The sequence below is a fragment of the Lethenteron reissneri genome, chromosome 2 (genome assembly GCF_015708825.2).
Source record: "Lethenteron reissneri isolate LAM-NWPU_2019-01 chromosome 2, ASM1570882v1, whole genome shotgun sequence".
NCBI lineage: Eukaryota > Metazoa > Chordata > Hyperoartia > Petromyzontiformes > Petromyzontidae > Lethenteron > Lethenteron reissneri.
This window is the reverse complement of record NC_083780.1, coordinates 13820342-13845296: the sequence shown is the minus strand read 5'-3', so window position 1 is coordinate 13845296 and position 24955 is coordinate 13820342. Positions and strand designations below refer to the sequence as shown.

The following is a 24955-nucleotide window of genomic DNA, read 5'->3' as shown; positions in this document are numbered from 1 at the left end:
CCACCACCACCATCAACACCATCATCACCACCACCACCATCATCACCACCATCATCATCACCATCACCAACATCACCACCACCATCACCACCATCACCACCACCACCATCACCACCATCATCACCACCACCACCACTCTTCCCCCTCCCTCCCTCCCCCCGTGCCCCCGTGGTTGTCGCAAGGTCATCCGTAACCGCATTGATGACGTCACCGCGCGCTGTGACGTCACCGCGCTCTCGGTCGCCGCAAGGATTCCCTTACGTCGAGTACGTCACAGCGCGCAATGTTTTACGGGGGGGGGAGGGGGGGGTCCCTCAGGCAGCCGTGAACATTCCACATTCCCATGACGGGAGGCTATTATATACTAAGGAAGACCGTTATTTCGGGCCCATTGGGATTCGCGGGAGAGAAGATGACGTCATCGCGCCCTGCGCTGTGACGTCATCGCGCGGGGGTTCCCTATTGACGATGATGTCATCGCTCTACATTGTCATCTCATCGATGTGAATAATGTGGTCGTCGACATGACCATCGTGATGACGATGACGATGTAATTAAAACAGCCATCATCACCACCATCAGCAGTAGCATCGAAATCCACACCGAACGTCGACATAATTAACATCATCATCTTCATCAGCTGTCCGTGAGCACAATGTAAATACAAATGTCACCTCATTTATAGAACAGTTTTTTGTATACAGATGGTTGTCCTTCCCGTGCACGTCAACACACATCATCAATAACGCGATCAATATCATCGTCATGACCCACAGCATCAACAGAACCATAATCATCACAGTTACCATCGTTATTACCCTTAACTCAACAAACATAGTAATCCATCCATGACCGACGGCATCACCATCGGCAACACAATCATTAGCATCATAACACCACCACCATCATCATCATCAGCAACACAATCATTAGCATCATAACACCACCACCATCATCATCAGCAGCAACACAATCATTAGCATCATAACACCACCACCTCACATCATCATCAACAACAAATCATTAGCATCATAACACCACCATCACCATCAGCAACACAATCATTACCATCATAACACCACCACCATCATCACCATCAGCAACACAATCATTAGCATCATAACACCACCACTATCATCATCATCAGCAACACAATCATTAGCATCATAACACCACCACCATCATCACCACATCACACAATCATTAGCATCATAACACCACCACCATCATCATCATCAGCAACACAATCATTAGCATCATAACACATCATCATTATCCATTCTCATCAACAAAATCATCAGCGGCAGTAACCACAGAATTATTAGCAAAACCCAAGCAGCAACAGTAGTAGCATTCACTCATCAACACCAATCATCACCAGCATCACCATCACTCACACGAGGGGTCGTTAAAATTGTTACCGCGGTGACGTCACACGGGCGCTGTAATGGTCGTCCCTGGACGAGACTAACGCGGTCCGCATTCATTTTGGTGACATTTTACATCTATTCTTACATTGTTTTTATATTTTATTTTACCAGGTAAAGCCCACTGAGCTACAGTTTCTAGCTCGTCTTCAGCAGCGGCCTGACCCACACATGCCCGCTCAACGAAGTGGCTCACAGGGTAAATCCTAATCAATTAGACTGAAACTAAAACTGAAACGTGGACATATGAACCTCATGGCGGTACCCCGGGGTGCCACAGTACTATAAGGATCATACTTCGCAGCCAAACACTCTAAACGCGTGATGTTGATCCTAAATGTGGAGGGGAAAAAAACGGAGGAGCCGGAGAAAAATCCACGCGACCACGGAGAGAAGACACGCAAACTGCAAATCTACAGCAGCAGGCGTCGTCAGGGGTCCAGATCGAACCCACGACCTCCTGCACACCAGGCGAGGTAGTTAACATCTCCTAGCCACCGTGATGATGATGAGAGAGAGACCCAAACTCCAAATCTACAGCAGCAGGCGTCGTCAGGGGTCAGGATCGAACCCACGACCTCCTGCACACCAGGCGAGGTAGTTAACATCTCCTAGCCACCGTGATGATGATGAGAGAGACGCAAACTCCAAATCTACAGCAGCAGGCGTCGTCAGGGTCAGGATCGAACCCACGACCTCCTGTACACCAGGCGAGGTAGTTAACAGCTCGCTACCGTGGCGCCCGCATTCATTTTGGGGCCGTCCATAAATGACGTCACGAGATTTGGGACGATTTTTGACCCCCACCCCCCTTCGTCACACGGCGTCACAAAAGTCAGACCCCCCCCTCTCAAATATGACGTCACAAAGCTCTACCCCCCCCCCCCCAAAATAAAACATGCTTCAAATCGCTTAAAACTATTGTCATTGTAGTGCGTATTTAATGTGGCGCTGCACTCTGATGTTGTAGGAGAAAACATTTATTAAAAGTCTATTTAATGAAGTAGAACGTGTTGTCTGTATTTATTTAAAGTTGCGCATTTTGATGTGACGTCACATTTCTCAACCCCCCCCTCGTCACACATCGTCACAAATATCTGACCCCCCCCCCCACGTGCGTGACGTCATTTATGGACGGCCCCTTTCTGCTTCACGCCACCACCTCTCACGAGCCTGATTAGCAGAAGCTACATAACGGACCAAGCCCCAGTTATGTAACCACATTGTTACAAACTCTCTCCTCATTAGCCATTGATTGGCCGTGCTCGCCTAATTGCAGGCTGCGTCTTACTCTCCAGGTGCGTCTTATAATCCGACACATCCAGCAACGTCCCCTCCCGCCTGCCGCGGTGTCCCCTCGGCGGGCTGGGCTAAAGAAGGATCCATGGGCTGAGGGGAGGGGCCGTGGGGGAGGGGGGGGGGGGCGGGGGGAGCCTGCACGCACGTGGGACCTTATCTCCGTGTATCCTTCCGCGCAAGGACACAGGCGGTGTCGGAAATAAATAAATAAACCCCGCGACGCTAATGGGATTCTGAGCACACGTGTGTGTGCACGAGGCAAAGATCACCCGTGTAGCCTCAACAGGCCGTCTGAGGGCAAGTGCTGTTAGCGAGCACGTAACGAGGGCACCAGGCCCGGCCGTCTTTGTCTCTCCCCCAGTGTGACCCGGGCGTCTGTTTGGTCTGTCGCTCACAGGAGGAGGACCCAGGGTCAGCCTCAATGTACCCGCGTGGCGTGAAGTCCGTCTCGTGCTCAACGCGTCCAATAAATCGACCCCCATCATCATCATCACGATCATCATCGGTCAATGAGTGACCTCGCCTTCCGTGGGGGTGTGACGCGCGCGTCGAGAGAAGGCGAACACTGCACGGACGATTCCCTGGGGCTCACGGGGGGACGCGCTTTCAGCGAGCGCCTATCAAGGCGCCAATGAAGACGGCCACCGACTTGCCCGGAATGCACCCAGGGACACGCCAGGGTCTCGGAAGCGAAGCGGAGCTTGAGCCTGGAGAGTTTAGAATCGGAATATTTACACTCGACGAGGAATCCGATGAGATGTGAAGCTCGTTTATTCACAGATGTCCAGTCTGGGCGGGATAGAACGTTACAACAACAACAACACACGATACAAAACAAAAACACGGCAGGAGTGCAAAGTATAGGAAATTTAAACAAATCACTTTAAAATATACGAATACAAATCACAATTTCTTAATTCTCTAAAAAATAAATATGACCAGGCACAGCACGCTGAGTTGCTGGGCTGTGTGCCTGCGTGGTGGCTCTGACATGGACCCTGTGAGCCCCAAGAGCGGGAGGAGAGGAACACCCACGCAGAAGGGCCAGTGGATTGTGCCGAGGGACTCTGCGTGTGGTGTCCGACCTGGCCACGGTGAACCCCCTGACAGAGAGAGAGACACACACAGGGCCCTGACAGAGAGAGAGACACACACAAGGCCCTGACAGAGAGAGACACACACACAAGGCCCTGACAGAGAGAACACACACACAGGGCCCTGACAGAGAGACCACACACACAGGGCCCTGACAGAGAGAGAGACACACACACAGGGCCCTGAGAGAGAGACACACACACAGGGCCCTAGAGAGAGACACACACACAGGGCCCTGAGAGAGAGACACACACACAGGGCCCTGACAGAGAGACACACACAGGGCCCTGACAGAGAGAGAGAGACACACACACAGGGCCTTGACAGAGAGAGACCACACACAGGGCCCTGACAGAGAGAGGACACACACAGGGCCCTGACAGAGAGAGACACACACACAGGGCCCTGACAGAGAGAGAGACACACACAGGGCCCTGACAGAGAGAGAGACACACACACAGGGCCCTGACAGAGAGAGACACACACAGGGCCCTGACAGAGAGAGAGACACACACACAGGGCCCTGACAGAGAGAGAGACACACACACAGGGCCCTGACAGAGAGAGAGACACACACAGGGCCTTGACAGAGAGAGACACACACACAGGGCCCTGACAGAGAGACACACACACAGGGCCCTGACAGAGAGAGAGAGACACACACACAGGGCCTTGACAGAGAGAGACACACACACAGGGCCCTGACAGAGAGAGAGACACACACACAGGGCCCTGACAGAGAGAGAGACACACACACAGGGCCCTGACAGAGAGAGAGACACACACACAGGGCCCTGACAGAGAGAGAGACACACACACAGGGCCCTGACAGAGAGAGACACACACACAGGGCCCTGACAGAGAGAGAGACACACACACAAGGCCCTGACAGAGAGAGACAACACACACAGCGCCCTGACAGAGAGAGAGAGACACAGGGCACTGAGAGAGAGACCACACACACAGGGCCCTGACAGAGAGAGAGGACACACCACAGGCCCCTGACAGAGACACACGCAGGCCCCGGTTCGCAGATCTCGGAAACTAAGCAGAGTTTGAGCCTGGATAGTTTCTGGAATGGGTGGTGGGGGGGGAGGGGCACACACCATGCATAGCAGGTGCTATAGGCTGATGCAGGGCTATGTTGGTGTTGAGTGCCGTGCAGCAGTATCCATTGTTGTACTGTACCACTATGCTCCAGCAACTCGCAGCGACCAGCGCGTGGTGAAGTATGGCCAACACCCCCCCCCCACGGCCCCCACCATGACAAACACGGCGCGGTGTGAGATTCTCATGCAGCAGTGGATTGACAAGCAAACGACTGCCACATTAGGGGACGGGATGAGTGGGAAAAACAGTCTCCGTGGTTCTAGATTGAAGCTTTCGTGACTGCAAGGATTCATATTCTTAGGCTTTTTTCGGTAAAGTCACGTAGGTAAAAATTCAATTAAAATTAATGAAAGTAAAATAAATAAAAATAATAAAATAAAATAAAAATCACGACGTTTCGGAGGCACACAAGCTTCCGTCTTCAGGTGGAACCGTCACAGCACGACTGCTGTATACACCAAGCGTGCTGTGACGGTTCCAACCTGTTGCCTCCGAAACGTCGTGATTTTTATTTTATTTTATTATTTTAACTTTATTTTACTTTCATTAATTTTTATTAAAAAATGTTACCTACGTGACTTTACCGAAAAAGCCTAAGAATATAGTCTCCGTGGTGCTGGCGCGACTGCTCTGTGGGGCTCTGCCACGGCCTGCCAGCGGTCTTCCTCTGACGCCTGCCACGGCGCCGTGCGGCAGACGCCCGCACGCGTCCAGCTTCAGACGGCCACAGCGAGAGCCTCTTCTTCTGTACCAGCGTGGCGGTCACCCACCGATCATTATCGAGCTCGCGTGAGACAAACCTCGCCCTCTCTCAACGCCCTCCGACCTCGATGCATGCGTCGAACGGCTGCATCATCAGGTCGCACTCATCACACGCACAAAGTGTATGGCCACGAGTGAAGCACGCAATACCTCGCTGATCTCGGCACGGGGACATCAACCATCACCACCACGCGGCTTTTTAGCTGAACATCGAACGAAGACGGTCCGACGCAACGCGCGTTTTTAAGATGCGTTCCTGCGGCCGTCTGGAACGCTCTCTTCCTTCCGATTGTTAGGAAGCCACTGGAGCTGAGCACTTTTAAAGCGAGATTAAAAACTGATTTTTTTAGAACTTATTTTTGTGTTTAGTTCGTTGTCCTTTCCTCGCACCTCCGATTATCACGGTTGGCTACATACGGTGCCAAGTAAGTTCAACATACATATACTATTTTTTTACTTCAATTTGTATTTTAGCAGGTGAGGCTCACTGAGCTATTTAGCTATTTTTGATAAGCGACCTGGCCACATATAATAGCCCAACGAAGTGGCTTATCAAGTGGACATTTATAGCAGCCAAAGAATCTAAACGCGTGACGTTGATTCTAAATGTGGAGAGGAAAATCTAGACGACCCGGAGAAAAATCCACGCGACACGGGGAGAGAGAGAGAGACATGTCAACTCCAAATACACAGCAGCAGCAGGCGTCAGCTTCAGGGTCAACCCCAGGAGGTCCTGCACACCAGGCGAGGTAGTCAACATCTCGCCACCGTGATGATGAGAGAGAGAGACATGTCAACTCCAAATACACAGCAGCAGCAGGCGTCAGCTTCAGGGTCAAACCCAGGAGTTCCTGCACACCAGGCGAGGTAGTCAACATCTCGCCACCGTGATGATGAGAGAGAGAGACATGTCAACTCCAAATACACAGCAGCAGCAGGCGTCAGCTTCAGGGTCAACCCCAAGAGGTCCTGCACACCAGGCGAGGTAGTCAACATCTCGCCACCGTGATGATGAGAGAGAGACATGTCAACTCCAAATACACAGCAGCAGGCGTCAGCTTCAGGGTCAAACCCAGGAGGTCCTGCACACCAGGCGAGGTAGTCAACATCTCGCCACCGTGATGATGATGATGAGAGAGAGACGCAAACTACAAATATACAACGTCGTGAACGTCACGCTGAACGTCGTGTGAACGTCGGGTGAACGTCGCGCTGAACGTCGTGCGAACGTCCTGTGAACGTCGCGCTGAACGTTGCGGTGAACCCACGGCTGTGCGGTGAGCCGTGGCAGCGTCATGGTTAGCAGCGCACTGCGTTACAAGCAAGTCACCTGAGTTCGATTCCCAAGCACGCCGAACAGGAATGGCGAGCGGCATCTGTGCTGGTCTACGGGCCTCCCCCAGGGCGACTCGGTCTCCAATGAGTACCTGGTGCGATGTGCAAACGTCAGCACTCGGGAGACAAAGGCGGCCGGGGGTTATTCTGTCCACACCGCTCCCTCGTGTGCCCTGCCGGGCCTTGATAGGTGCTCGCTGGTAGCACTTGCCCCTACAGCCTGTGTGGGCTACACGGGGGGGGCTTTGATTTTGTTGTTTGTAAGAGGTGATATTCGTTTTAGGCTACGTTGACCTAGGCAGAGGTCAAGGTCAGATGAATCAGGTGATGGTTGCTCACCAATACACGCACACGACGATACAGAGATAAAGATTACCCACGTAGCCTTTAATAGACTGTCATGGCAAGTGTTCTTAGCAAGCACATATTGAAGGTCGGCACGGCACACGAGGGGGTGGTGTGTGGCCAGAACCACGCCCGGCCGCCTTTGTCTCCCTCGTGTAAGGCTGAGTAAGACCTGCGTACACATGAACACGCGCACACACGCGCGCCTTCACGCGCACGCACGCAGCGAATATCTCAAACGGAACTATTTTTTCGGGTTTAGATTTTTTCCAATTTAAATTTCATTTCCTCGGAAGGGCACAAAGTGCCGTGAAGCGGTCCCGGGATCCCCCCCTTTCCCCCCTCCCCTTATCGCCCTTTTTTTCCAGCCACACCCCAGACCCCCTCCCCTCCGGCCATCCATCTCCCCCGCAGACACCCCCCACCACACCCCCCACACCCCCCACCACACCCCCCACACCCCCCCCACACTCCACACCCACCTCCCGCCCTTACCTCTCTGACCCCCAGTACATCACCCCCTCCCCTCTCCCCATCGACCGGCCCCCCCCCACCTCCCCCCACCTCCCCCCACCCCCCACCTCCCCCCCACCTCCCCCCCACCATTTTCCTCTTCCCTATCAAACCTTCCCCACTAACACGCGCACCCGTTACCCCCCCACACCTACCGCGACAGCCCCGCCCCTCACCAGTTGCTACCCCAGACACTCCATCACCCCTCCCCCGTTCTCCATCACCCCCCCTCCCTTTCTCACCATTTCGACGCCACCCCTCCCCTCAATTCTCCCCCCCCCCCCTCCTCTCCCCGGCCGCGTTCATCACTCCCCCTGTACACCCCCCCCTCCCTTCAACCCCCCCCTTCCACCCTCCCTCCCCCCCACGCGCTCCCTCGTTTAAATAGCAGAGCCGGTAGACGCGGATCCTTCTCTCCTTCTCTCCGCTCCGACCAGCTCCTCCTCCTCATCTACACGCACGCACGCTCAGGTACTCGCTACGCAATAACAGCAACAGCATCGTCAACAACAGCGTCATCATCAACAACAGCATCAGTCGGAGGATCAGTAATCACATCCTCAATAGCGCGGTTAGCAGCAGCAGTAGCAGCATCAGGTGACACTGTTGTTGCATGGTGAGTGAGTGGTATTCGTATCACCACCATCATCAGCAGCAACATCAGTCGTATGAGCAGCATCAAGTTGCAGTGTAATTAACATCAGAGGCGCCATCAGCGATCGCAGCATCATCGGCAGTAGCAGTTAGCAGCAGCAGCAGTGGCATCATCATCATCAGCAGCAGCAGCAGCATCGTGCCGAGCACCCCAATATCGTCAAGGTCACCACCACCATCATCAGCGGCGAAATCATCACCTTGAGCATCATCATCATCATCCATCATCAGCAACAGCAGCACACACACCTGTTAACCACTCATAATTAAGACAGGAATTAATTCTCGTAAATATCGATCCGAGTTTGCGAGCGATATTGGCGTGTAAATGTGTCTTTAAAAATACAGACGTTCGACACGTAACGTATGCATATATGCGAGATCGCGTGCGTGAATTCTATGTCCACGTGGATTACGCGGGCGTGCGTTTGGCATGCATCCAGCGGTGGATTTGACCGCGGTCGATATTCGGTTAAACGAGACGCGGATCGCAGCGGTGACGCAGCGGCTATTGGCAAACGGCGTTGCTGTTGCTGCTGCTGCTGAGAACTCCGCGGGACCTGGGTTCAATTCCCGGGCCACGGCGAACATCAGTGGCGAGTGTGAGATCTCAACCGGCCCCCGACCTTCAGCGCAACGGCAGATTCGTTGAGGACGCTGGGCTGTGAATCACGCCCGATGCTCGTTTTTGTCAACGTACAGACGAGACGCAGCGATGGGGAGGAGATGTTAACTACCTCGCCTGGTGTACAGGAGGTCGCGGGTTCGATCCCGACCCTGACGCCTGCTGCTGTAGATTTGGAGTTTGCGTCCCTCTCTCTCATCATCACGGTGGCTAGGAGATGTTAACTACCTCGCCTGGTCTACAGGAGGTCGTGGGTTCGATCCCGACCCTGACGTCTGCTGCTGTATATTTGTAGTTTGCATGTCTCTCTCATCATCACGGTGGCTAGGAGATGTTAACTACCTCGCCTGGTGTACAGGAGGTCGTGTGTTCGATCCCGACCTTGACGCCTGTTTGCGTGTCTCTCTCCCCGTTGTCGCGTGGATTTTTCTCCGGCTCCTCCGGGTTTTCCCTCCACATTTAGAATCGCGCGTTTAGAGTATTTGGCTGCTGTACATTTCCACGTGATGATGATAATAATGATGATAAGCCAATTCGTTGAGCTATAATTTGTGATTGCCAGGTCGCTTCTGAAAAAAAAATCTATATCGCTCAGTGGGCCTTACCTGGTAAAATGATCATTTAAAAATAGTTTATAGTTTAAATAATTTAGTTTAATTGTGCCATCGAGGATTTCTCGCCACGCCGCGAGGGTCGTAGGCGGCTACGTGATCATACTTCACCACGTCGGTCGGTACAGACTGGTGGGGGGGGCGGGGGGGAGGTCTGGAGATAAGTGGGGGGAGGGGCATGAAGACCAATCCTATTTGCTGCACTGCCCCCTGCCTGCCGACTGCTGCGAGCAGCCTCCGTCTCGTGCGCTCACATCGCCCGGCCAATAGCGACCCGCCCCCTGGCTCCACGTGCCCCCTTATCGCTTGAGGTGCTCCTGCGAGACCGTGGCCTGTCTATCTCCCCCCCCCCCGTTCCTCTCTCTCACTCAGATGGTTCATGGTGGCCAGGTTGGACACAATTAAAACTTCCTCGGTGGTTCAAGTCGCCTGGCCTCTGCGTGGGTGCCTCTGTCTCCCTGCCTCGGGGTTCACGGTGGCCATGTCAGAGCCATCACGGCCGGCACCCAACCCACAAATTATCCAGGCTCAAATCCCAGCTCAGCTTTTGAGATTGGGTCGCGTCCCGGCCGATTTAGTGATGGGCTGCTTCATCATCAGCAGCAGCAGCTTTTTGTAATGCTGCTGCTGCTGATTACATTGATCAGACTGAGCGCGAGGAGCGGTGGCGCAGTGGTTAACACACTGGCTCACATCATTGGCTCGTGATACCTGAACTGGCCTTCATCCAGCGGTAGATTGACAACGAACGGGGGTGGGGCTTAGCGTCGGTGAGGGAGCTGTGATTATGATGACCAAGCTGACGAGGCGCGTGCGTATGGGACGTGTTTGCACGTGTCTCAGCAAATCAAAGCGCCTTGCATCGCATCTCAGTTTCAAGCTTGTTTTTGTTTAAGCCTAGGGGACACCCTGATGGCAGCTGCCCCTGTGCGGGGATGTGATTCTCCCAAGTGAGTCATTTGAAAGTCAATTTTGGCAAAATTGGACCGAGTCGCCGGCACACGATCTCCTACGTCACGGGATTTGTAACGTCCTCCGGGAAGCAGACGGGGCGCGTTTATCTTTCTTGAAAGGTGAAATAAACCGTCAGTGGTATTAACCAGGGAGGCCGACGTTAGAACCGTGAAGCTCTGCAACTACGCAACAGACTAGATACGACTGCTGTGTCGCTCCATCGCTGCGTGCTTCGTGCTGATGGTGATGCTGATGGTGATGTTGGTGATGATGGTAGTGGTGATGATGATGATGTTGGTGATGATAATGGTGAATATGGTGATGGTGGTGATGATGGTGGTGATGATGGTGATGTTCGTGATGATGATGCTGATGATGATGCTGATGATGATGGTGACGATGATGATTATGGTGATGGTGGTGATGATGGTGATGCTTATGATGATGCCGATGATGACGATGCCAATGATGATGTCGATGATAATAATTCCAATGATAATGATATCCATGGGGATGCCAATGATGATGCCGATGATGCCAATAATGATAATACCGATGATCATTATGCCGATGATGATGCCGATGATGCTGGTCATGCCGATAATGATGATACCGATGACGATGCCAATGATGATGCTGCCCATAATAATTCCGATGATGATGCCGATGCTGATGATGTCGGATGATGATGCCAGTAATGATAATACCGTTGATCATGATGCTAATGATAATAATGCCGATGCTGGCGATGCCCATAATGATGGTGATGCCGGTGATGATGATGATGATGATGCCGATGTCATGGTGATGCCGGTGATGATGATGATGTCATGGTGATGCTTGTGAAGAGCCCCGCCGCCGCCGCTGCTGCTGCTGCCATGGACCCGTCAAATCGCTTCGCGGGAGAGAAGACCAGCTGGAAGGTGTTCGTGTGGAACCCCGAGACGAGGCAGTTCCTGGGCAGGACGGGCTCCAGCTGGTGTGAGTGGCAGGCTGGGGGCACACGTCTTCTCACTCACACCTCACTCCTCACTCACTCCTCACTCCTCATTCACTCACTCACTCACTGCTCACTCACTCCTCACTCACTCCTCACTCACTCCTCACTCCTCATTCACTCACTCACTCACTCCGCACTCACTCCTCACTCACTCCTCACTCACTCCTCACTCACTCCTCACTCACTCACTCCTCATTCACTCCTCACTCACTCATCACTCACTCCTCACTCACTCCTCACTCACTCACTCCTCATTCACTCCTCACTCACTCATCACTCACTCACTCCTCACTCCTCATTCACTCCTCACTCACTGCTCACTCACTCCTCACTCACTGCTCACTCACTCCTCACTCACTCACTCCTCACTCACTCACTCACCCCTCACTCACTCACTCCTCACTCACTCCTCATTCACTCACTCACTCCTCACTCACTCACTCCTCACTCACTCCTCATTCACATCACTCACTCCTCACTCACTCACTCCTCACTCACTCCTCACTCACTCACTCCTCACTCACTCACTCACTCACTCCTCACTCACTCACTCCTCACTCACTCACTCCTCACTCCTCACTCACTCCTCACTCACTCGTCACTCACTCCTCACTCACTCCTCACTCCTCACTCACTCCTCACTCACTGCTCACTCACTCCTCACTCACTCACTCCTCACTCACTCACTCCTCACTCACTCCTCACTCACTCCTCACTCCTCACTTACTCACTCCTCACTCACTCACTCACTCCTCACACTTCACTCACTCACTCCTCACTCACTCGCTCACTCCTCACTCCTCGCTCACTCACTCACTCGTCACTCACTCATCACTCACTCACTCCTCACTCACTCACTCACTCCTCACTCCTCATTCACTCCTCACTCACTCGCTCACTCCTCACTCCTCGCTCACTCACTCACTCCTCACTCACTCACTCACTCCTCACTCCTCACTCACTCCTCACTCACACCTCACACCTCACTCACTCCTCACTCACTCGCTCACTCCTCACTCCTCGCTCACTCACTCACTCCTCACTCACTCACTCCTCACTCCTCACTCACTCCTCACTCACACCTCACACCTCACTCACTCCTCACTCACTCGCTCACTCTTCACTCCTCGCTCACTCACTCACTCCTCACTCACTCATCACTCACTCACTCCTCACTCACTCCATCACTCACTCCTCACTCACTCCATCACTCACTCCCTCACTCACTCACTCCCTCACTCACTCACTCACACGTGCCTCACACCTCACTCCACACAGACACCTCACTCACTCACACTTCACTCACGAGGGGTTGATTAGGACAACCTCGCACCCGGCCGCCTTTGTCTCTCTAGTGGCGATGTTTGCACATCGCGCCAAGTACTCATTTGAGGCTGAGTCGACCTAAGGGAAAGCCCATGACTGGTTCAGATAATCGTCACTGGTGTTGGTGGCCGTGAGCGGGAATCAAACTCGGGTCACCGGGTTCGTAGCGCAGCGCGCTAACCACTGCCCCACCGCTCCCCACGACACACGTACACCCGCACTGCTACCGCATGCCCTACAAACAACAAAGATGCCCCGTGTAGTCTTCACAGACTGTTGGGGCAATTTCTGATAGCGAGCACCTACGAAGACCGACACGGCACACGAGGGGGTGGATAGCCAGCACCACGCCCACCTTGCCACTTGTTGTACCCCGCTTGTCATGATGTGTGCAACTACAGATGCGTGTGTGTACAGGTGTGTGTGCACAGGTGTGTGTACAGGTGTGCTTCTGGAGGAACCCCGAGGGTAAGGATTCAGTCTCCTGGCTCTGCAAAATAGGGTTTGGCCAGGAGATGTCAAAGACGCTTGTCCCACGGGGCCTCCAGCACAAGCTTAGCTCTATTTTATCCGTGGTTTTGTGGTAATTAATTGAAGGTGGAGGGTTACCAGCCTCTCGCTCCAGTCTGGAGCTCCTTTTGGCCGCTGCGGTGGCTTCAAACGCCATGAGGGGAGTAGCCAATCTAAATTGGCCCTCCCCCCATGGCGCTGTTCACCACGGCGTTACCATCCAGCACCAACGAGGAGGTAGGGGGTTGTTTTGCTGGACTGCAAAAAAAAAAACACTCCGGCTCGCCACGTGGAATGTTTGAACGCTCACTTAGGAGGAGAGGCTGCCACTCCTTTGTCTGGAGCTGGACCGGTACCGCCTGGATCTCTGCAGCATTCAGAAGGTCCGGTGGACTGGCTCTGGCGTCTGCCAACATGAGGGGTGGACAGTCCTCTACTCGGGGCAGGAGACTGCCAAACAACAGGGGGTGGCTCTTCTTCTGAAGAAAAATAATTAAGGAGGCATGGGAGCGTGGCGGTGAGGTGTGGGAAGCTGTAAGCTACTTTGGGCTCGCCTTCCCACCAACCAGAGGGGAGGAGTGGTGGTCGTAGTTACTTATGCTCCCACCGAAGATGAACATCAGTAGAGGGATGCAGGCAAGGCCGATGAGTCAGATGCCTTCTATGACCTCCTGTCACAGGTGCGAACTAAAGTGGCCCGTCGGGATAGAGTCAACTTGTTAGGTGACTTTAATGCTCGAGTGGGTCATGATGTTGGCACCTGGTCTGGAGAGATGGAATGCATGGGCCAGATCAGCTCAATAACATCGGTAGGAGGCTGATAGACTTATGTACAGCCCATGGGCTTGTAATCACCAACACGCTTTTCCGGCATCGGCGCATCCACACAACATAATGGATACACGCCGGGTCCACGCAAGAACATCTTCTGGACTATGTTGTGACGGATCAGCGGATGCAGGCCCATGTCCTTGACACGAGGACCTACGGTGGAGCTGATCTGCCCACTGACCATCAACTTGTCATCTGCAAGATGCTCCTGCCACTCTTCCACTCCGGTGGTGGGTGTACATCCAGGACCTCGTTCAAACCCACAGTAGCCTCAGCTAGCTGGTGAAAGTTTCAAGCGAGAATGTCATCATCGCTTGCAACTGAGGTTGGCATCGTCTCCCACTGCTCCTGATGCCGAGGGGAAATGGGCGAGGTTTAGAAGTGTGGCTCATGCAGCTGCAATTGCTGCTTTGGGTGCACGGTCCAAACCTCCCGAGACACCCTAGCTGACAGAGGAGGTGTTCTGGCCGGCTGAAAAAAAGCTGAGGGAGGGTGGCGTTTGTGCTAGAGAACTGCCCTATATAACATCATAATAACAGTCTGGGCCACTGGACAGGTTCCACAGGATTGGAAGGATGCCCTGGTGGTCCCCCTGTTTAAGAAGGGGGACTGCACAGACTGTAACAACTACAGGGACATCTCCCTCCTCAGTGTGGGGGGAAAGGTCCTGGCATGGATTATTCAACATCACCTTGCCAGGCATGCTGAGGGGAGGCTTGTGGAGCCCCAATGGGGTTTCAGGAAAGGGCGGTCCTGTACAGATGATATTTTTTCTGTCCGTCTGCTACAGCAGAGGTGTAGGAATTCCAACAGGACCTACATTTCTGCTTTATTGACCTGGTCAAGGCCTATGATACCATCAGTAGGCCTGGGCTCTGGGTTGTTCTTCATGCTTTCGGAGTCCCCGATTATCTGCTCACAATCATTAACGACCTTCTTGATGGTGGGCAGACCCGGCTAAAACTATGTGGCTGGGAGTCGGAGCCGTTCCCTGTTCACCTTGGGGCGCGACAAGGATGTCCTCTAACTCCCACATTATTTCACATCTATTTCAACCACGTAGTTCGTGAAGCCTTCAATGGTTGTACCAGATGAATTTCACTTTGGTACAGATATAATGCACAGGTGCGGTCAAGGGATGGCTCCCTATTGGTCAACCATGTTACGTATGCTGATGATCTGGTGATTGCTGCCCACTCAGAGGAGGAGTTTGAGACGCTGCTGCTGAACCTGGAGCGTGCTACTAAGAGGTGGGGCCTTACCATCAGCCCCACCAAAACTAAGCACTTGCCTGGATATTTTGTAGCATCAGGCACTCCACCCCCACAACTCCCAATTGGTAATGGGGCAGTTGTGGAGAGAGTGGAGAGTTTTCCATACCTGGGCAGTGTGCTCATGACTGGCTCTGGTTTAACAGCAGAGGCCTCACTCTGAATCAGTCGAGTGGCATTATCTTTTCTTCGGCTGCATAACGCTGTGTGGAAGCGACCTGGTCTTTCGCTCCACACGAAGCGTCTTCTCGGCCACGGCCATGCCCTCCCTTGTCTATACTTGCGAAATGTGGACCTTTCTAATGGAAATATTCGCTGGTTAGAAACATTTAGGCTGGCCTACCTACGATCCATCCTGGGTTTAACCAGGCTGGATTGTGTGAGGAGCCCACAAATCCTTGAAAGATCTGGGCAAAATCCCATCTGTGAGCTCCTCTAGCAGGCAAGGCTGCGTTGGCTGGGTCATGTAGCCCGCATGCCCAGCCACCTACATGCCTGAACAGCTTTTGTTCGGCCGAATAGAGGGGGCAAAACGGGCGCGGCTCTGGTTAGAGAAGAGATGGAGTGATGTGGTACAGGAGGACGTGGAGCTGAGTGGACTTGCCGATGACTGGTACCAGCGGTGTCAAGATCGGCCTCTGTAGAGGAGGCTCGTGAAGGACGCTACTGGGCAGTTGGCGGCAGTCGCCTTCCAACAACAACGGAGGGCGGAGGAACGACGCTCACAACAACGAGCGGAGCGCCGGGTGGCTAAAGCACAGCAATGCGGCACAGTAGGGGGCACAGGTGGTGCATCAGCCACTCATCTCAGTCAGTCGACCCGTGGCACCTGCTGGGTCTGCCCCGTGACCTCCTGCCAGCGGGCGTTCGACACTTCACGTGGCCTCAAGGTGCACATATCCTGGCATAAGCGTCGTGGTGACGTCAGCGCCACTTAGTGGCGAATGGCGGTTGTTGCTGTACAAGTGTGCATCTACAGGTGTGTGTGTACAGGTGTCTATGTGTGTGTGTGTAGAGGTGTGCGTGTCTGTACATGTGTGCCGGAGTTGTGGCACAGCGGTTAACGCACTACGCTATGATCCCGGCGAGAGATATCCGAACTGGTCCTGAGCCTCTCCCAAGTCGCCTCAGCCTCAAACGAGTACCTGGTGCGGTGTGTAAACATCAGCACTGGGGAGACAACGCCGACTGAGCCAGGTTCTGTCCACAACACTCCCTCGGGCGCCGTGCAGGCCTTGATAGGTGCTCGCTAACAGCACTTGCCCCAACCGCCTGTGTAGGCTACACGGGGGCTCTTTGTCTGTATGTGGGAAGCAGTGGTTCGTGCACTGCGCTACGAACCCGGCGACCTAAGTTCGATTCCCGTTCACCGCTCACATCAGCGGCATAGGTGTGTTCATGTATTTTCATGTATTTTGCTCGTGCACGTACGTGCATGGGTAAAGATGCGTGCCTATGCATGTATCGGGGTGTCCATGTGTGTGCATGTCGGGGTATGCGTACGTGTGGGCGTGTGCGTTGTGCATGCATAGGCGTATGGATGTTTAGCTACCTGCAATCGTGTGTGTGTGCACGTACCGTATAAGGGTATTCATGTGCAAGGTTGTACGTGCATATCTATGCGTGCATGTACAAGCGTGTTTGCACGCGCATGTATCGGCGTGTGTGTGTGTGGGGGGGGGGTGTGCGTGCGTGTATATTTACACGCGTGTGTGTGTGTGTACGAGCGGGTGTGTGCATGTCTATGCGTGCTAATATGCAACATTGTACGTGCATGTATATAGATGCGTGCATGTACGGGCGTGTGTGCCCCAACGGTCTGTTAAGGCTATACGGGGGTCTTTGTCATCGTGCGTGCGTGTACGTGCGTTAGTGCGTCGGCGTGAGACGCTATCGGTCTCCATACACAAGCAGCACAAACACACGGCACCCAGATACAATACCCACACGCTCACTCACGACGGCATTTCCACTGCTGGATGAATGCCACCTCCCTAAGTGTCGTCGTCGTCGCCGTCACGTCACGGCGTCGCGACGCGATCCGATTCCACCGCTCCATCTCCCCGGAGGGCCCCGTCCTCCCGTGGGCACGTGCATCATAGCGCGTCTCGCTCGCCTCGACACCCGCAGCGCATTTAAATCACGTGCGCGTCGACGCATTAATTCGGAAGCACACGTAGCATTATTTATCATATATTTGTTTTTTTTTATATTCTCGCTCTCTCTCTCTCGATTTAACCACTTAAAATGCCGATAAAAAAACGGAAATATGATTTACGCTTATCGTAAATTTATTATAATTAAATACGTATATAAAAAAAACATAAATTGATAGAATTCGTTCTGGGATTGAAAAAAAAAATCCTCATTTTTTTTTTTAAACTCAAATTCAATCTCTGCTGGCGATAAAGAGGGGGCTGGGGGGGCTGGGGGGAGGGGGTGGAACGTGAGATGGGCGGGGAGAGACGTGTTTGCCCTTCTGATCACGCTTCTCGCTCACCTCTCTCTCCTCTCGCTCTCCCCTCTCTCTCCCCATCGCTCTCTCTCCCCATCGCTCTCCCTCCCCTCTCCCTCCCCTCGCTCTCCCCTCGCTCTCTCCTCCATTCAACGCGCTCTCCTATCTCTCCCCAAATTCTCTCTCCAAATTCTCTCCCCAAATTCTCTCCCCTGTCTCGCTCTCTCGCATCCCCCTCCCTCTGCCCCCTCTCGCCGCTCCGCCCTCGTTCTATCGCTCTCTCTCTCTCTCGCTCGCTCTCTCGCAAAGTCTCTCTCAGCTCCCATATTCATTTCCCCTCTCTGCCATCTCCCAACCCTCGCTCTCCCTTCCACGCTCTCGCTCGCTCTCTCCTCGCTATTTATCCCTCACACCTCTCCCTCCCTCCCACTCTCTCTCTCCCCGATATATCTCTTCTCTTCCCTCCCCATCCCACTGTCTCTGCGCTAAGAGTGTGCATCTTTATCAGGCCTCTCTCCCATCACTCTCCCATCACTCTCCCCGCTCTCCCAAATCCCCAAACTCTCCCTCCCACACCCTCTGCCGGCTCCCTCTTCAAGATCTCTTCAATATATCTTCAATATCTCATCTCGAGATCTCCCTCCCCATTGCTCTCCCCTCCCTGCCACCCATCGCGTCTCTCTTCCATCTCTCTTCCATTCCTCTTATTTTTTTACGATCAGAGGAAACAAGAAGATGTTCGGTGTAGTCGGCACTTTGCTTCGTTCATCATTTCGTTTTTTGGTTTTTCCAATGCTTTGCTTTATGTGCCTCCCCCCCTTTTTTAAATGAAAGATTTCACGAAAGATTATCTCTCTTCTCTCTCCCCTCCCTCCCTCATCTCTCTCATCTCTCTCATCTCATCTCTCTCTGCTAGCTCTCTCCATGCGCTCTGTACGTCGCGAGCGCACGCTCGCTTCATCCCACTCCGAATGAAATCCTCGTCGCTGCCACCCTCGCGATTCCATCTCTGCCACGATGACCTCTCCCGCCCCCTTGACGGCCGCCTCCTCCGTGGGTGACGTCGGCGCTGAAGCGCGAAGGGCGGGGAGGATGGTGATGATGGGGGAATGATGATGGGGATGATGTTCACAGGTGATGAGGATGGTGATGATGTTCACAGAGGATGGTGATGATGGGGGGTGATGATGGGGATGATGTTCACAGGTGATGAGTATGGTGATGATGTTCACAGAGGATGGTGATGATGTTCACAGGTGATGAGGATGGTGATGATGTTCACAGGTGATGAGGATGGTGATGATGGGGGGTGATGATGGGGGGTGATGTTCACAGGTGGTGGGGATGGTGATGATGGGGGGTGATGATGGGGGGTGATGATGGTGATGATGGGGGTGATGATGGGGATGATGTTCACAGGTGATGAGGATGGTGATGATGGGGGGTGATGATGAGGGGTGATGTTTACAGGTGATGGGGATGATGTTCACAGAGGATGGTGATGATGTTCACAGAGGAGGATGTTGGCGGTGATGTTTATACGGAACGACGACGATGTCCATCGGGGATGATGATGGTGATGACGATGATGTTCCAAGAGGATGATGATGATGGTGTTGATGGAGGATGATGTTTGTTTTTGCGTCGAAGTGGCGAATGGTGGTAATAGTTGTACGTGTGTATGCGCGTGTGACTTACACTCATCCAGCAGTGGACTGAATGTTCGCCAATTTAAAAACTGGTCACCACAAAAGACGTATTTTACAAAAAATTAATCTCCTCCAGTCTCTCTATTCACGTGCTGTGAAGAAGGGCCATCGCCTGAAACGTCGCCTATTATATACTTTACATCGGGCTTTATTTGCGTGAATTTCTCACATTCACCGCGTGTTCAGCACGCGTGCGTTATCTATGTGTGTGTGTGTGTGTCCATGTACAATGGGCACACGTTATGCAATTACACGTTAGATTGTGTACCTCCGTCGCCGTGGCAACGGGCCCACCGCGGTCCCCTTGGAGACGCGGGCTGTGCGCGATGACGTCACCGCGCACAGGTCCACCCGCCGCGCGGTGACGTCAACGCGTCGAGCGACGTCGTGACGTCAACGCGTCGATCGGCGTCGTGACGTCAACGCGTCGATCGGCGTCGTGACGTCAACGCGTCGAGCGACGTCGTGACGTCAACGCGTCACTTATTGGCTGGAAATTTCCGCCAAAAAAAAACTAGCTTCTCGCTAAAAACAAAACCACCACCACCACCACCTCCAACCCTGTTTGTCAATCCACTGCTGGATGAGGGCCTGGCACGCCGTGTCCCGCCACGTGACAGTGCAGTACAACCCCCATCGTATCCCCAAAGCAGCCTATAGCACCTGTTATGCACGGCGGGGGTGGTGTCTCCCCACCCACCATCCCAGCAGCTGCCCTCTGGCTGAGCTTACGAGACCCGAGTGGACATCTACTCGGACATTTGTGAGGGGGGGTGGGGGGGGAAGAGCTTCATAGCTTCTCGGATTTCCCCGAGGATATGATTTGTAACAGTCTGATTGTTTTTGTCTCATCGTTGGCACACACCTCACGGCAATTCGTCGATTTTTTTTTCTTCCTATAACTACAAATCGTGACGAATCGAGACGCGTCTCGTGAATGAGATGGTGGGGGGGGGTGATGGTGGGGGGTTTGGTGGGGGGGGGGGGTGATGGTGGGGGGATGGTGGTGGGGGGGATGGTGAGGGGGGGTTTGATGGTGGGGGGATGGTGGGGGGGTGATGGTGAGGGGATGGTGGTGGGGGGGATGGTGAGGGGGGGTTTGATGGTGGGGGGATGGTGAGGGGGGTTGATGGTGGTGAGGGGATGGTGTTGGGGGGATGGTGAGGGGGGGGTTTGATAGTGGGGGGTTTGATGGTGGGGGGTGGTGGGGGGGGGGGGATGGTGGTGGGGGGGATGATGATGGGGGGGATGGTGAGGGGGGGTTTGATGGTGGGGGGATGGTGGTGGGGGGATGGTGGTGGGGGGTTTAATGGTGGGGGGGGGGGTGGCCCGCGTGGCGGTCACGTGAAGGTCGCGGCTCGTCCGCACGCGGCCCGCGCCCCTCGCCGAGGGCGACGGCGTCCGCGGCAGTTCCCCAGTCCACACGCCGCGTATTGTGCTGTGTGTTTTGTTGTTGGTTGTTGTGTTGTTGTTTCTCCAATGGTGTCACTGTGAGGGTTTTGGCGGGATATAAATACATGCAAAGACGGTGACGATTTGTTTTATTTAAAGGCAGTTGTTTCAATATATATTGGCCGGTGTTTTTTTTTTGGGGGGGGGGGGGGGGGGTTCAAACGTTTCTGCGCTTTCCCAGCAAACTGAAACGTTCAACCACGTTGGCATGTGGGTTGGATCTCTTGGGCTAACGTTCACCCAACGTTGGCTTGTGGTTGGAAACGTTGGACCAACGTTCGCAACAACGTTCGTCTTTACTGTGTTTTGGTGGCTCTGAATCTCACCGAGGACGGAGCGATGGACGCTGTAAATCAAACATCATCACGGTGGCTATGAGATGTTAACTACCTCGCCTGGTGTACAGGAGGTCGTGGGTTCGATCCCGACCCTGACGCCTGCTGCTGCTGTATATTTGAAGTTTGCGTGTCTCTCTCTCACTATGGTCGCGTGGATTTTTCTCCGATCCCTCCAAATTTAAAATCAACATCTGGTGCTTGGAGTATTTGGCTGCTATACATTTCCAAATGACAAGCCACTTCGTTTAGCTGTCATTCGTGACAGCCAGGCCGCTCCTGAGAATTAGCTACGTATATCAGTGGCTCTTTACCAACAATATATAAATAGTTGAGACAGCGAGTGCGAGATTGCTGTGGCGTCGAAGTAGAATCGTCAAGCGGCCACAGCCGCGTGCTGCCACGGGGCACAGCGCTCGCAGGCACGATGCTGCCCCAGCAATGCGGAGATGGAGCGATGGATTCGTCGCCTCGTGTGGATTCATTGTTCGTTTGCGGGACCGTGAGGGATTGTCGCTGGCTTTAGGAGGCCTTCATCCAGCAGTGGGTAGAACATGCCGTGCGACGATGACGATGCGTTGCTTCGCCCCTCACCGCCCCCCTCCCTCCTCTCTCCATGGTCACCTGGCCGTTGCCACGGTGACGAGCGCCAGGTGAGAGCGGCAGTGGGGGCGAGTGAATGGAAAGGACGCGGCATGGGGCTGAGTGCGAGGGGTAGAGGGAGAGAGGGGATCAGAGAGAGAGGGGGAGGGGGGAGGGGAGGGGGTGAGTGAGAGGGGTAGAGGGAGAGAGGGGATCAGAGAGAGATGGGGAGTGGGGAGGGGAGGGGGTGAGTGAGAGGGGTAGAGGGAGAGAGGGGATCAGAGAGAGATGGGGAGTGGGGAGGGAGGGGGGTGAGTGAGAGGGGTAGAGGGAAGAGAGGGGGATCAGAGAGAGATGGGGAGTGGGGGAGGGGAGGGGGGTGAGTGAGAGGGGTAGAGGGAGAGAGGGGATCAGAGAGAGATGGGGAAGTGGGGAGGGGAGGGGGTGAGTGAGAGGGGTTAGAGGGAGAGAGAGGGGATCAGAGAGAGAGGGGGAGGGGGGGAGGGGAGGGGGTGAGTGAGAGGGGTTAGAGGGAGAGAGGGATCAGAGAGAGAGGGGAGTGGGGAGGGGAGGGGGGTGAGTGAGAGGGGTAGAGGGAGAGAGGGGATCAGAGAGAGATGGGACGTGGGGAGGGGAGGGGGTGAGTGAGAGGGGTAGAGGGAGAGAGGGGATCAGAGAGGAGATGGGGAGTGGGGAGGGGAGGGGGTGAGTGAGAGGGGTAGAGGGAGAGAGGGGATCAGATGAGAGAGGGGGAGGGGGGGGAGGGGAGGGGGTGAGTGAGAGGGGTAGAGGGAGAGAGGGGATCAGAGAGAGAGGGGGGAGTGGGGAGGGGAGGGGGTGAGTGAGAGGGGTAGAGGGAGAGAGGGGATCAGAGAGAGATGGGGAGTGGGGAGGGGAGGGGGTGAGTGAGAGGGGTAGAGGGAGAGAGGGGATCAGAGAGAGAGGGGGAGGGGGGAGGGGAGGGGGTGAGTGAGAGGGGTAGAGGGAGAGAGGGGATCAGAGAGAGAGGGGGAGGGGGGAGGGGAGGGGTGAGTGAGAGGGGTAGAGGGAGAGAGGGGATCAGAGAGAGAGGGGGAGGGGGAGGGGGTGAGAGTAAGAGGTGAGTGAGAGGGGTAGAGGGAGAGAGGGGATCAGAGAGAGAGGGGGAGGGGGGAGGGGAGGGGGGTGAGAGTAAGAGGTGAGTGAGAGGGGTAGAGGGAGAGAGGGGATCAGAGAGAGAGGGGGAGGGGGGAGGGGAGGGGGTGAGAGTAAGAGGTGAGTGAGAGGGGTAGAGGGAGAGAGGGGATCAGAGAGAGAGGGGGAGGGGGGAGGGGAGGGGGTGAGAGTAAGAGGTGAGTGAGAGGGGTAGAGGGAGAGAGGGGATCAGAGAGAGAGGGGGAGGGGGGGAGGGGAGGGGGGTGAGGGTAAGAGGTGAGTGAGAGGGGTAGAGGGAGAGAGGGGATCAGAGAGAGAGGGGGAGGGGGGAGGGGAGGGGGTGAGAGTAAGAGGTGAGTGAGAGGGGTAGTAGAGGGAGAGAGGGGATCAGAGGGAGAGGGGGAGGGGGGAGGGGAGGGGGGTGAGGGTAAGAGGTGAGTGAGAGGGGTAGAGGGAGAGAGGGGATCAGAGAGAGAGGGGGAGGGGGGGAGGGGAGGGGGTGAGAGTAAGAGGTGAGTGAGAGGGGTAGAGGGAGAGAGGGGATCAGAGAGAGAGGGGGAGGGGGGGGAGGGGAGGGGGGTGAGGGTAAGAGGTGAGTGAGAGGGGTAGAGGGAGAGAGGGGATCAGAGAGAGAGGGGGAGGGGGAGGGGAGGGGGGTGAGGGTAAGAGGTGAGTGAGAGGGGTAGAGGGGAGAGAGGGGATCAGAGAGAGAGGGGGAGGGGGGAGGGGAGGGGGGTGAGGGTAAGAGGTGAGTGAGAGGGGTAGAGGGAGAGAGGGGATCAGAGGGAGAGGGGGAGGGGGAGGGAGGGGGGTGAGGGTAAGAGGTGAGTGAGAGGGGTAGAGGGAGAGAGGGGATCAGAGAGAGAGGGGGAGGGGGGAGGGGAGGGGGTGAGAGTAAGAGGTGAGTGAGAGGGGTAGAGGGAGAGAGGGGATCAGAGAGAGAGGGGGAGGGGGGAGGGGAGGGGGGTGAGGGTAAGAGGTGAGTGAGAGGGGTAGAGGGAGAGAGGGGATCAGAGAGAGAGGGGGAGGGGGGGAGGGGAGGGGGTGAGGGTAAGAGGTGAGTGAGAGGGGTAGAGGGAGAGAGGGGATCAGAGAGAGAGGGGGAGGGGGGAGGGGAGGGGGTGAGTGAGAGGGGTAGAGGGAGAGAGGGGATCAGAGAGAGAGGGGGAGGGGGGAGGGGAGGGGGTGAGTGAGAGGGGTAGAGGGAGAGAGGGGATCAGAGAGAGAGGGGGAGGGGGGAGGGGAGGGGGTGAGTGAGAGGGGTAGAGGGAGAGAGGGGATCAGAGAGAGAGGGGGGGGGGGAGGGGAGGGGGTGAGAGTAAGAGGTGAGTGAGAGGGGTAGAGGGAGAGAGGGGATCAGAGAGAGAGGGGGAGGGGGGAGGGGAGGGGGTGAGTGAGAGGGGTAGAGGGAGAGAGGGGATCAGAGAGAGAGGGGGAGGGGGGAGGGGAGGGGGTGAGTGAGAGGGGTAGAGGGAGAGAGGGGATCAGAGAGAGAGGGGGAGGGGGGAGGGGAGGGGGTGAGTGAGAGGGGTAGAGGGAGGAGAGGGGATCAGAGAGAGAGGGGGAGGGGGGAGGGGAGGGGGTGAGTGAGAGGGGTTAGAGGGAGAGAGGGGATCAGAG

At 54.9% G+C, this 24955-nt stretch overlaps 2 protein-coding genes across 2 annotated transcripts in view; one reads left to right on the top strand and one right to left on the bottom strand.

Moving 5' to 3' along the window:
• The window catches only part of LOC133341882 (uncharacterized), an 18086-nt gene extending 15907 nt beyond the window's left edge, over positions 1-2179 (bottom strand). Inside the window, exon 1 of the mRNA XM_061550696.1 lies at positions 2162-2179. Coding sequence (XP_061406680.1) covers positions 2162-2179 — 18 coding nt within the window. The remainder of the gene's footprint in view (positions 1-2161) is intronic.
• Positions 2180-8260: 6081 nt separating this feature from the next.
• Positions 8261-24955, top strand: part of LOC133341168 (sodium/potassium-transporting ATPase subunit beta-1-like) — a 31055-nt gene continuing 14360 nt past the window's right edge. The window contains exons 1-2 of the mRNA XM_061549621.1: positions 8261-8357; positions 11579-11711. Coding sequence (XP_061405605.1) covers positions 11609-11711 — 103 coding nt within the window. The 5' untranslated portion in view covers positions 8261-8357; positions 11579-11608. The remainder of the gene's footprint in view (positions 8358-11578; positions 11712-24955) is intronic.